The 11,887-nt window shown below is 56.1% G+C and overlaps 8 protein-coding genes across 8 annotated transcripts; 3 read left to right on the top strand and 5 right to left on the bottom strand.

The window, feature by feature from the left end:
- Window positions 1–223: 223 nt before the first annotated feature.
- OT_ostta04g05370 (T-complex 11) lies at window positions 224–2,830 on the bottom strand (the record flags this gene model as incomplete). The annotated part of the gene is made up of 1 exon (XM_022984637.1): window positions 224–2,830. One exon carries the CDS (start codon window positions 2,828–2,830, stop codon window positions 224–226), a length of 2,607 nt encoding a protein of 868 aa, XP_022838886.1.
- A 243-nt stretch (window positions 2,831–3,073) lies between these two features.
- OT_ostta04g05360 (SPX, N-terminal) lies at window positions 3,074–3,694 on the bottom strand (the record flags this gene model as incomplete). Its single annotated transcript, XM_022984636.1, has 1 exon — window positions 3,074–3,694. One exon carries the CDS (start codon window positions 3,692–3,694, stop codon window positions 3,074–3,076), a length of 621 nt encoding a protein of 206 aa, XP_022838885.1.
- A 264-nt stretch (window positions 3,695–3,958) lies between these two features.
- Window positions 3,959–4,135, top strand: OT_ostta04g05350 (IGR protein motif; the record flags this gene model as incomplete). Its single annotated transcript, XM_003079021.2, has 1 exon — window positions 3,959–4,135. One exon carries the CDS (start codon window positions 3,959–3,961, stop codon window positions 4,133–4,135), a length of 177 nt encoding a protein of 58 aa, XP_003079069.2.
- Window positions 4,136–4,215: 80 nt separating this feature from the next.
- Window positions 4,216–4,971, bottom strand: OT_ostta04g05340 (unnamed product; the record flags this gene model as incomplete). Its single annotated transcript, XM_003079020.1, has 1 exon — window positions 4,216–4,971. The coding sequence occupies one exon, from the start codon at window positions 4,969–4,971 to the stop codon at window positions 4,216–4,218; it is 756 nt and encodes a 251-aa protein (XP_003079068.1).
- A 58-nt stretch (window positions 4,972–5,029) lies between these two features.
- OT_ostta04g05330 (WD40/YVTN repeat-like-containing domain) lies at window positions 5,030–8,095 on the top strand (the record flags this gene model as incomplete). Its single annotated transcript, XM_003079019.2, has 1 exon — window positions 5,030–8,095. One exon carries the CDS (start codon window positions 5,030–5,032, stop codon window positions 8,093–8,095), a length of 3,066 nt encoding a protein of 1,021 aa, XP_003079067.2.
- A 75-nt stretch (window positions 8,096–8,170) lies between these two features.
- Window positions 8,171–9,716, bottom strand: OT_ostta04g05320 (Sodium/calcium exchanger membrane region; the record flags this gene model as incomplete). Its single annotated transcript, XM_022984635.1, has 2 exons — window positions 8,171–9,542; window positions 9,622–9,716. The coding sequence occupies 2 exons, from the start codon at window positions 9,714–9,716 to the stop codon at window positions 8,171–8,173; spliced, it is 1,467 nt and encodes a 488-aa protein (XP_022838884.1).
- Window positions 9,717–9,892: 176 nt separating this feature from the next.
- On the bottom strand, window positions 9,893–10,567 carry OT_ostta04g05310 (unnamed product; the record flags this gene model as incomplete). The annotated part of the gene is made up of 1 exon (XM_022984634.1): window positions 9,893–10,567. The coding sequence occupies one exon, from the start codon at window positions 10,565–10,567 to the stop codon at window positions 9,893–9,895; it is 675 nt and encodes a 224-aa protein (XP_022838883.1).
- A 528-nt stretch (window positions 10,568–11,095) lies between these two features.
- On the top strand, window positions 11,096–11,887 carry OT_ostta04g05300 (unnamed product; the record flags this gene model as incomplete). Its single annotated transcript, XM_003079016.2, has 1 exon — window positions 11,096–11,887. A coding segment is annotated over one exon (792 nt), but the record flags the coding sequence as incomplete, so codon positions are not given.

The raw sequence follows: 11,887 nt of genomic DNA, 5'->3' as shown, positions 1-11,887 counted from the left end.
GCCGGGCGAACTCGCATCGGCATCGAGCATTCGTCGCGCGCGCGACTGGCGCGGAGCGTCACGCGCACCGCATCGAGCGCTCGAGAGGAATGTTGCTCACTTTTTTTCCACGACAACTGTATTCAAGTCTACGCGGATGCGAGCGTTGAGAAGCGCGCGCGGATGCGGACGCGGACGCGATGCTCGAGGGTACGATGGCCGAATCACGACGACGAGCGATCGCTCAAATTTCGTCCGGGTCCACCTTGGAGAGGAGTTCGCCGGCGAGCGCGTTGAGCACGTCGATACAAACGTGGGATTGAAGGTTGACGACGACGGCGGCTTGGCGCGCGATGTCGTCGACGCGCTCGCGCAGGAGCCGAGCGGCGACAGGGCCGAAGGCAGCGAACGTGGATTCAACTGCGCGATAGGCTTTTGTGTCGTCTTGAAAGCCGTACAGAAGGCGCACGGCGAGAGCCGAGCGTAGGATGTCGACAATGCGCACTGCGAGCGCCTCTTCACCCGTGAGTTTACGCAACATGTTGGCAATCGTTGTTGCTTCGTCTCTCTTGTGCTCGCAAGCATCGCGGATGAGTTCTGCGATCTTATCAACACTTGAAACTTCATGGGGATCGTTTAGAAGTAACGAAACGCGTTCGAGGACGATGTCAGCTCGAACGTTGATTTGTCTGCAGAGAGCCGAACACGCAGCTAGGACGCGCAGTTGCTGGAACTCGGCCCACATTCTGTCGAGTCGTTCCAGATCGAATTCAAGAGTCTCCGGATAAAACTCCTGCTCAATGGCATTTCGATTCGAAATCAACCTCGCGAGAGCGACGCGACACGCGCCTTCAATGGTCATGATGGCGGTCGAGTGGAGATCAGCGGCGACAATGTAAGCAAGCTGCGGACGCTCCTTGGCGCATCCTATCAGACCGCTTTGAAGTTTTATGCCTCGCCAAGTGGCGTCGCTGTTTCGCCGCAGTGTCATCATATTTTCTTGAGCATCTAACCTGACGAGGTCATCCGCGACGGCTTCGAGCCAACCCAGCGTACGTGGAAACTTTAGCTTGTAAATCTCGACGTCCGTTTCTCCCGTACACACGCCGTGTCGACGAAGAAATCGCTCTCGTGCGTACTCGAATCCCTCCTTGGAACTGGCGGCGATGCCTGATCGTAAATCGTCAATTACCAAGTTCGCGGCATTCAGATATTTTGTGGTGTGAATTTTCTCTCGAAAGCTGAACAAGAACGCCAATGCGTCGACAATACTGCGCGAGATGGATTTTTTGTCCTCCGTCGTCGTCTGCAACTTGTGAATGAGCGTCTCATGTTCGATCTCAAGTCGAGCATTCGTTTCATCGTCGTCGCACAAAATCTTCAAAGCCGTGTATCCGTAATCCAAAGCCTTTCGCAACGCGGCGCACGCGTCCAATGGATGCGTCTCCATGTGTAAGATGCAGCGTTCCAAATCGTCCACGTCAATCAAAACTAACTGATCCTTTAAATCTTTGAGCCGTTGCGTCGACATATCTTCCGAGCTCAGAGCTTCATCGATGGCGCAGTCTTTCCACTCAATGATTCTCTCTCGCACGATGCTGACAGAGTTACCGATGAGAGACTCGTACGCGACGTCCCAGAAAGCTTGAGTCATCGCTTCCTCGACGGCGGTTCTCAGGGAACCAGCCTCGTGTTCCGCGAGCGAAAGTTTGAATTCGGGATTTATCATGAGCTCATGTAAAATTCGATCTTTTTGCGACTCAACGGAATCCATCGTTTCTTCGTCGTACTGCACAGATCGCGCCTTGTCATTCGCGATTGCGTCTGCCATGCGTTTATTCATCGCCTCGCGCGCCTCGCGACGTTGTTCGAGATTGCCTTGCGCGTCCGAAGACGATTCGTCCCCAGACTTTGATTCAGACTGTCTCAGTGCGTCTTCTCGAACGCAACAAATCATTGCATCGAACCGTTGCGCCGCATCGTCTCCAGATAGCCTGGAAATTTTTTCTCTCAACAATGCGCGGTCGCGTTTCTGCGCCTCGCGGATCGCGTTTCGCTCTTCACCCAAACAAACCGATTCGTCGAGCGCGTTCGGTCCACAAACGTTGAACATGGACGCCTCCATAGCGACACCGATTCGAACGAGCTCGTTCTCTAAGCTTTGCGCGTCTTTTGTCTTCCACACAGTCCAATCGCAGTAAAAAGCGTTCCAACTACGCCCGAATCGCGCGACGAGCGAATCTACGTCTCTTGGTGAGGCGGTCGATCCCGCGAGCGCGGCGGCGACAGCTTCCAGAGCCTGGACCAACTCTCGTGATGATGTCAACAGAGAGACCTCTTCTGGGGAAGAACCTCCCATGACGACATCGGAGTGATGCACAATCATGTACGCGCTCAAGACGACTCGCGGCGTGCTCGACCCGACTTTGCTCGCCGAACGCGCCTCGATTCGCTCGAGCCACGCGCGCGTGAGCGATATCGTCGATTCGGCGACGATGAACGCCATGAATTCCTCGAACGATTCGCGCGGGACGGAGAGTTTGGCGTTCAAAAATTGCGTCGCCACCCGTCGAGGCGTCCAGTCGGCGCACCTCGGGGAAGATGAACCGTTTTTATCCAATTCTCGTTTCATCGCCTCGTCCGCGCTCGCGCTCGGCGCGCTCGCGGACGTCTCCCGAGCGATCGCATCCGCGGCGTCGTTCGATTCGTCCTCGAATCGGCGTCTGACGCGCATCGGGATCGGTGCGCGAGGCGGGTCGAGGTCGACGACGAGACGTGTCGCGACGAGACGGGTGCTCGCCCCGTTCCCAGCCTCGGTGCGCGGTGACGAGAGCCGCGAGCGGCGCGGCATGGGCGTGAGCGTTCGCGCGCGGTCGGTCGCGTTCGTGCGAATCCGCTCGATGCGCGCGACGGAGTGCGGTCGGTGGCTCGGCGACGCGCGTCGGGCTCGCCTCGTCGCGACAAGACGCGAGAGGTTAACAACGAGATACTAGAGCCGGTGTGATTTACAACAAGGAAAGAATGAGAGTGCACGATCACGCGTCGAATATTGTTCCGAGCGTCGTAATGAAGCCAATGAAAACTGAGTGCTGAATCATTCCACCACGGGCGTACCGAGCGGGTTCTTCATGCATTCGCTCTTCTCCAGCCCCTGCCAGCAGTTGAGCGCCGCCTTGGTGTGCTCGATCGAGTACATGTCTTCCTCGTCGTCGCTGATTTCGCTCCCATCCGAGGAGATGCGAAGGTTCACCGGCGGCATTCCCTCGAGCGCGCTCGGCGCGGCGTGCTCGCCCACGAACCCTCGAATGCGTTGCTCGATTGTGCGGAAGCGTTCCTCCGCGCGTCCAATCATGGCGGTGAGCACCTCCACGTTGTAGAACGGTTGCTGCAGAACGTTCCCAAGGATGGGTGAACGCAGCGACAAGTTTGATCGCTTGTCGTGCTTCTTCAAAATTTTCACCAACGCCGCGTAGTTCAGATTAGTCCAGTGTTCGAGGAGCACGAGCTCGCCGTGAAAGTTTGCAAACTTTTGGCACAGTTGCGTGTCGCTCAGTAGGCACTCGTTCGTGTACGCGCCCGCGTTGATCGCGCTCGCGATGCGCTCCTCATTCTGTTCAAAAACTTGCTGCATGTGTCCCTCCTTCATGACGATCTCTTCTTCCCGATTCATGAAGAACACGTTGAACTTTTTCAGCTCGCTCGAGAGCGTCTGCATCACTCGCGCCCTCAAGCAGCGCGCTCGAACCGCGCGGCCCGACTGCAGTCGTCGCCTCGCATGTTCATCGCTTTATCCCGGCGCACCGAGTTCGTTCGCGCGATCGCGACGAGCGTCAATACGTGTGCGTCCGCGCCGCCGTTTGTTCGCGCTGTACACGGTGGCGTATTGTTAGCCAGGAGCGACGATGCGGAGTCTCAAGCGGGAGAAACCTCGAGTAGCTCGAGCGAAGTTACCATCGACGCCACCGCCGATGCGTCGCTCATGGCGTTGTTAAGAGCTTCGGATTTAGATGAGAAACACGCGGAGAAGTTCGGGACGTTCGAGCGCGCGCTCGGGGCGAAGACGGAGACGCTGAAGAAGTACGGGTTGGGAACAAAGGAGCGGAAGCGTTTACTCAGGGCGAGCGAGCGGTATCGAACGGGTCTTTTAAAGCTCTGAGCGAACGACGTAGGATACGATGTCACGTGTGTAGTACATATTTGTTACGACGTCATCTCTCACGTCGACGCCTCGTCCACCTATTCCGCGTTTTCGATCTCGGCGTCATCGTTCGTGTCCTTCGGCTCAGATTCGGCGCTCTTTGATGTCCCCACTCTGAACGCCTTGAACCCATCCGCGAGCGACCCCACGAACTTGTTCGCGCTCGCCGCGATCGCGCTTACTTTTGCCCGAACGACGTCGGTCCCCGACCCGTTTGTATCCTCCTCCTTCTCGTCCTCTTCCTCTCCGAAGTAGTACCCGGACGGAGACGTCGGCGACGTTGGGTCGCCGCTCGTCCCTCTCGGCGACGCCACGGCTTCGCTTGATCTCCCACTTCCCGCGCTCGCAGGAATCCGATTCATCGTCTCCGTTGTCACGCTGCGAACTCTGGACATCATCGCCGTCAACTTCTTCCGAATCGCCTCTCCGTCCAACCCGGACTCGACGGTTTTAACGTTTCGCTCGGCGTCCCGCAACGCGTCCTCCAGCGACCCACACGCGCGCTCGATCGACCGCAAAGCCTCCTCCACCGAATCAATCAACGCATAATCGCTCTCCAACGACGCCACCGTGCGCTTTAACGCCTCCCCTTGCTCCTCCCTCGCGTTCTCCGCGGCGTCTCGACACCGAACGATCGCGCGCTCGATCTCATCCAACCGTCCCAACAGCGTCTCCGTCGTCCCCACGCAATCATCGACGTAGCGAGTCGTCGCCCCGTGATCACACCTCGGGTCGAACGCGCGCGCGCAGTCGTGCGAGAGCTGCGCGAGGAGCGAAGACGTGGTCACGCGCATGGCGTTGAATTCGGCACGGCGTCAGTCTCTGTCGCTTCGGTCGTTCGCGTCGACGTCGATGCGTCGACGGGCGCGCGCGTCGACGAGCGACGACGGCGGCGGTGGCGGCGATGACGACGACGGCGGACGGTTCGTGCGAAGACGCCCGAGAGCGCACGAGATCGCGAGAGACGAAGAGGAAGAGGAAGACTTCTCCATTGACGACGATTTCTCCAGCGAGGACGCGTCGATGGACTCGGACGACGACGAGGACGACGACGAGGACGAAGACGCGGGAGCGAACGAGGATGAGCACGACGGTCGCGTCGAGGCTCTGGGACGGGCGATCGTTGACGTTTTAGGACGGGCGCACGAGAGCGAGGCGGAACGCGCGCGGCTCGCGGAGGGACACCTTTTTCGGCTCGTGGAAACGCTGGAGGAAGAAGAGCGGGCGACTGGGATTCCATTGGGACAGAGCGTGATGTCGCTCTACGCGGAATGCGCGTCGGGCGCGTTGAGTAGGGAGGAAATACTTCCGATAGTGCGGCGACGGTGGGAGGAGACGTCGGCGGAGTACTTGGAGTCCATGCGCGAGCGGTTGGTCGTGATGCCGATGGAGGAAATGAGACGTTTGTTCGAGTTGAAGGTGACAGAAGAAATCGCGTCGATCATGAGCATCTTCGTCGGTTCGGAGTTCGAACGGTCGACCATAGAAAATTACCGGAGAGATGGCCTAGAAGGGGCGAGACGGACGCTGACCGCCGCGTCCAACTCCCCTCCGGAGATAATGTTGCACCCGCTCGAGGTGGCGCACTTGGAATATTTGTCCATGTTCCACGAGCAGATATTCCATTTCAACGATGTTTTTGACGATTTCATGGACGAGAGCGATTACGAGACTGAGGACGAGTCGATGAATAGCGAAGAGTTGGACGCGCTGCAGAACCAGATCACGTTATCGAACGTCGAAAGGGGCATCAATGACCCTTGGGATGTGTCACCGTATGTACCGTGGCCCATGATCGAACAGCGGCAGCTCTTGCGCACCAGGGTATCGTTGAATCATCGACAAGGTGCGGATTCGTTGTGTGCATTTCCTTCTTTCGAGGACCTCCCAGCGCCCGTCGAGGAAGAGCTCCCCTTGTCGGGAATCGTCTTGCGCGAAGAGACGTCAAGAGGAACAATTGAGCACACGACGCCGACTTCGAGGATTCCGATGACGGCACTCTTGGTTTCTACTCCGTCAGAAATCATAGGCTACCGAAATGGATGGCCAGTTGGCGCCACAAGGGAGCAGTTTCGGGTGTACAGTATGGATTTCGATGTAGATACACGCACGCTTGCAGTTTGCGGAGCGACTCCCTACATGAACAATATGGATTACAACGTCATTTTGTACCGCTTAGAGCCAGACACAGCAGTGAAGATACGATCTCGTATGTCGGGAGGCGATGTGCCTCCCGGAATGACTAGTGCGAATACCTACAAGATGCTTGCTAATTCACCTCAAGGAGACCTCCCGGCGTGGAGTTTTGTTGAATTGTGCAAGGCAAACATAGGTGCCCGTGTGGCCCATGGGCCTCCAATAAACGAAGCGTACTATCCAATGCAACCGGATGGATTCCACGAGGCCGAGCAGGCAAACTGCATACGCTTCGCTCATCTAGCTTTGGAGGAGAGGAAGGCGCGAGAGCTGCGAATCATTTTCTCCAGCAATGACGGATATGTGTATGTGTGCCGTCTCGATGAGACGACCAGTAGTGACGCCCCAACGAAGTATAAACTCGTCAAAGACTTCGTCTTGAGTGATCCTCACGTCGAGCCAAAAAACTGTGCTATATCTTCGCCGTGCGGTACAATGATCGCCCTCGCGGGCGATAGTCGGAAGGTCTCGATAATGAAATTTCAGAAGCACTCGACGACAACTTGTCGGGCTTGTTATACGTCAACGTCGTGCGAGTTGGCAGACGCGAATACAGCAAGTATGGGCATCGGCGGAGAAATGTTCGAACTGGAAATTCCCACTCCCGCATATCTTCTTGATCCAGGACCTGGAGTGATTCCGGAAGGCGCCATTCAATACCTTGCATGGAGTTCGGACGGACGATACTTGGCAGCAACGAGTGATAGTGATTGTTCTGTCACCGTCTGGCTCTTCTCCGGCGACGACAAGAGTCCATCCCACACTCAACTAAAAATTGGTTCACGGATTAAGGAATTCGCCGTGAGTGATGTGGTACTGATTGCGCATATCAATGGTCACCAATCGCCGTGTTTACAGGTTTCGTTCGGGATCGCGAATCCGTCGATGTTGATTTGGGCCGAGCGCGGAGCGAAAATTCATTTGTTCGATGTCCGTGAGGCTGAAGGGTATTTTGAGGATGTGATTCAAAGTTTCGGAGGCTTGGGAAGTGATGAGTTCAAAAGTTTCTTCGAAAGCACTGGACCACAAAATGATCTTGACGATCCATGGCATCCTCAGAATGGGAGTAAATATCAACTTCGACTCGCGCGCGCGCTTTCAAGCTCTGGTATTTTCGCTGCGTGCATCAACATGCGTGTCGGACCAGATCACCTAAGTCGCGCAACAATCCCGCAGGAGGAAGAACGATGGGAGAACATGTCAAGGGATGAGAAGTTAAAGCAATTTTCGTCTTGGCAGTCCGTCACGCATACGCGCGGGAAATACTTTGCGGTTCAATCCATGCAAACTGTCCACTTCGATGAAATGCACGAGTACTGTCGGCTCATAACCTCAGACTTCATCACGGGCTTATCCGTGACTTCAGGAAATCAGAAGTCAGCTTCACACTACAAAGATATCATCACGTATTCCACACGCGAATCCGTCAATGCGTTTGAGATTCACGCGAGTATGTTAACCGACATGAGCAATTTCAACAGGTTCCCAATTTCTTTCAGGGACGCCGCAAGAACGTTCTTGCTCTGTGCCAAGGCGAGTCGAAAATACACAACGGACACCTGCCTCGCCAATTTACCCGCAGAGTTGATCCAAGATATCGTCGCAAAGATGGCATCGTTGGCTTATAAATGGGCTCGACTCGATGCTGTAACGATGAGCGAGACATTCTTGCGGGCGACCATGAAGGGATACGCTGGGCGCGACATACAAGCAGACTCCTAACTTGGTACGCAAACCTTAGTTACCAGTACGGTAGTATAATAGATTCATAGCATTACACGTAAGCGTGTTTCACGATTAGTCTACTTTATATACATCACGCAGCCACACAAAAAAGATGCAGTAGCACGCGAAGACGACGTACGTACACATGAACACGATTCCGGCACTCCGCGTGAGTTGCCAGCGATTAAAGAACAGCATCAAGTAGTATAATAAAAGGACGCCGAACAGGATGCTCATGGACGGTATGAGCTGAGAAGTTTGAATGCTTATCATTCTGCCAGGCTTAGTGGGCAAAATTATGAGCCAAGGAAGACCGAGACCGAGCCAAATGTCGAAGATATTGCTTCCAACAGCATTCGCAACAGCCATGTCTCCTTCGCCAGCTTTCGCCACTGCGATGGATCCTAGCGCGTCAGGAATCGAGGTACCAGCGGCGACGACGAGGGTACCCATGACAACCTCAGGAATACCGATGACGCACCCGACTCGAGCGGCCCACGAAACCATGCAATACGAAATCAGGCTAATCCATGAGATGGATGCAAGAAAAGTCATCGCGAACCAATTCTCTCTTTGTTTCAGTGCACAATTTGGAATGCTGAAATGAAAAGCGAATCGCCAGGGCAAGCTTATCACGTGCAGAGGGATCCCAAGCGAAGAATCCGGCCATTCAAAACTCTTATCTTCGTCTTCTACTACTTCTTCTCTCATCGGTCTTCTGGATTGCCGGCGCGTGTCGGCGCGTCGCAGCGCCGGAACCGTTGTCGGAGTTGGTTCAGGCACCATTAACTGCTTCGGTCGTTTGGACGCGCCGCCCATCCACCGCATCAAGACATCGTTATAACACATGCACAATACGTAAGTCGCGTACAAAAGGACGCAGATCAAGCCCTCATACCACGTGATACGACCGTCGTAGAAGATGAGGAGCACAGTCAAGACAGCCATAGCGTAAAACATGCAGTCACGCGTCACCGGGCGCCAGTCGAGATCGAGAGAGCACCCGGCGCAAAGAACGGTGGCACCGACGATGAAGAGCATGTTAAATACGGCGGACCCGACGATTGCGCTAATACCGATTTCATTCGTCGCATCCGGTGAGATTAAACTCATTCCTGAGGAGAAGAGTTCTGGAGCCGACGAACCAGCCGCCATGAACGTGGCTCCAGCTACGTCTTCACTCAGACCCAGCTTATCGCAAATTTTCTCTAGAGAGGAGACAAAGTAGTCATCACACACGATGGCGATGCCTAAAAACATGTAAAGAATGCCGACGACGTACAGTACCCAACCACCGTTTCGTATCCACTCCTGGCGCTCAGAAGAGCAGCCTCCAGTGGAGGCAAGGCGTCTGGAGTGCGCCCATGAAAGAGAGTCATCGACGACATCCCAAGAAGCTCGCATGGAAACGCAACATATAGTCACAGAGAGCAGAAGCACTGAGCTGTAAAACCGTCGCGTTACGAGAGCAAGTTGCGCGTCAGTCAACGTCCGCTTCAAGCGCGCTGCTTCTGCAAACGCACCAGCACAGACGCCATATGCGCCGCGCGCGCTGCAGTCGCTCCCGCCGCGTCGCACGTATCATCAGAATATTATCGTTTTGCGACATTGAGCTCATCTACCGCGCACGCACCCGCGCGAGCGCGAGTCTTGCGGTGGAGCATCAAGACGGAAATAGAACCGTCAAAAGCCGCGCCAGGCGGAAATAAGTAAATAAATAACAACAGCCGCACGACCGCGATTTCCCCTCCTCGTTTACGAGCGAAATAATCATACATCGCGTGAACACCATCCTCACGCATCGAACGAGGCCTCGTACGGTTGCACCAAACGCTTGGCTTTTCCAGTTTCGTCTCTCTCGACGCGAGCCAGCAGCGCACCGCGTCCCGCCTCCGTCCCATCCGTCGAGCGCACTACCACCTCGAACGCTCCAACGTTTATCACGTCGTGCGCCACGCACGCACTCGTGTCGATGCCATCGAATGCGCACGTCACCTCGAACCGTCGTCCACAAGAGCCAAGCGACGTGCTTGCCGTCTCGCACCGCGCCACCACGCCTCCACGCGTCAACTGCGCGCGCGATCGCGCCAGCGCGACGTCACACGTAAAGAATGCTTCCGCCGTGACATCACGGTCCGTATCATCCCCGCTCTCGACGCTAAACGCGCACGTCAGCGTTCCCGGGGCGTCGAAATCTGACCAGTGCGACACTTTGTCTCCGAAAAACTTCCGCTCCGGCTCGCTCGGCTCGCTCGACGTCGCCCCGGCGCTCGGCGTCGCGTCGACGGCGTCAGTCACACCGTTCTCATCGTTCGGGTGTTCGCGCAGCGTCAGCTCGATCGGGACGAGCATTCCTCGCAAAGCGTCGACGTCCGCGGAGTGCGGTTCCTTCAGTACGTCGCCGCTAGTGCTACACACCGCGAACGCCGACGCGTCACAGTCGCGCGCGCGGCGTCCGTGCGCGCGCATCCGTCGCAAACGTTCGCGCACGTCGATCCGAAAACTCCAATCGCCGCTCGGAACGTCGCGCGAGCGTGCGAAGCGGGAGAGAGGCTCGCGCGCGCGCGCTCGCGGGTCGCGGACGAGCGAGATCTCGAATCTTCGTCGACGCGACGCGCGCGACGCGCCGTCGACGGTTCGCAAACGGCGACGGTATTTACCGTTCGTTCATTCGAGTGCGTAGACGCGCTCGAGAGCGCTCGCGGGACGCGTTACACGTCGGAGAGATCCCCATATAGGCTCTGTCGGCAAGGTTCAGGGCAACCGAACGTTGAAACTTTGAGTGACGTGCGATCGTAGATGCTCAGTGGGCGCGACCTAGAGTGTTTAAACGCGTTGAACACGTCGTTGAACACGGCAGTGGGTCGACACGCGGACGCGGGTCGAGGGGGCGCGGCAAAGGAGGGGGCGGAACCGAACGACGTGACGCAAAAGAGCGGAGGTCCGTGAGACGAAGGGCTAAGTGGAATTGACGATCGGTGAAAGGGTTCGAGGAAGATGAGTGCGACGTTAATAAAGAGATCGCCGTCGAGACAAGACATTCCTATCACGCCGAGCGTGGTGTCGCTACACCAGCTCGATCTAGACAGCGATAAGGAATTCGCCAAGGTGGGCGCTCTGAGGTCATCGTCAGCGGAACTTCCAAGGATTGGGTACCTCAAGCGTGAGGCGGCACAGATTTTCAAGCGCGTGCGCTCGTTCGGGTCGTTTCAAGACGCTCTGGTGCCCGATATCGACGGATACTCGGACGATTACTCGGATGAAGAGGACGATGACGACGATTCGTGGGGTCTCACCGGGTATGTCACCGACGCTAGCGAGTTCGACCGCATCTTGATCTCTCTCTGGGAAGATCGATTCGCGGGCGGTTTGTTTCGGTACGACGTCACCGCAGTGAGCACTAAGGTGATAGAGGGGAAGAAGCAATACGTCGCGCAGTTCAACATCGGTCGCGCTACAAACAAGCGTCCGACTGAGTTCTCAGTGGACAAGGTTTGTCAAGACTTCGACCCAAACAAGTTCAACTTCACAAAGGCGGATCTAAAAGAAGTACTCTTCTCCTTCACAAATATCGGCGAAGCGGATGAGAACGTTACTCGCAGCGTGTTCGAGCCGAACGCGTCCGTGGGAGAGAGTCCGACCGTGGTGTTGATCAACGTATCTCCGATTGAGTATGGACACGTGCTGCTCTGCCCACGCGTGACAGATATGTTACCGCAGCAAATTAGTCCGGACAAGTTACTCCCCGCTTTATACATGGCGGCTGAGTCGAGAAATCCATACTTCCGA

Source organism: Ostreococcus tauri, assembly GCF_000214015.3.
Source record: "Ostreococcus tauri WGS project CAID00000000 data, contig chromosome 04, whole genome shotgun sequence".
Classification (NCBI taxonomy): Eukaryota; Viridiplantae; Chlorophyta; class Mamiellophyceae; order Mamiellales; family Bathycoccaceae; genus Ostreococcus; species Ostreococcus tauri.
Note: the sequence above shows the minus strand (reverse complement) of the source record. Positions and strands in the feature narration are given on the sequence as shown.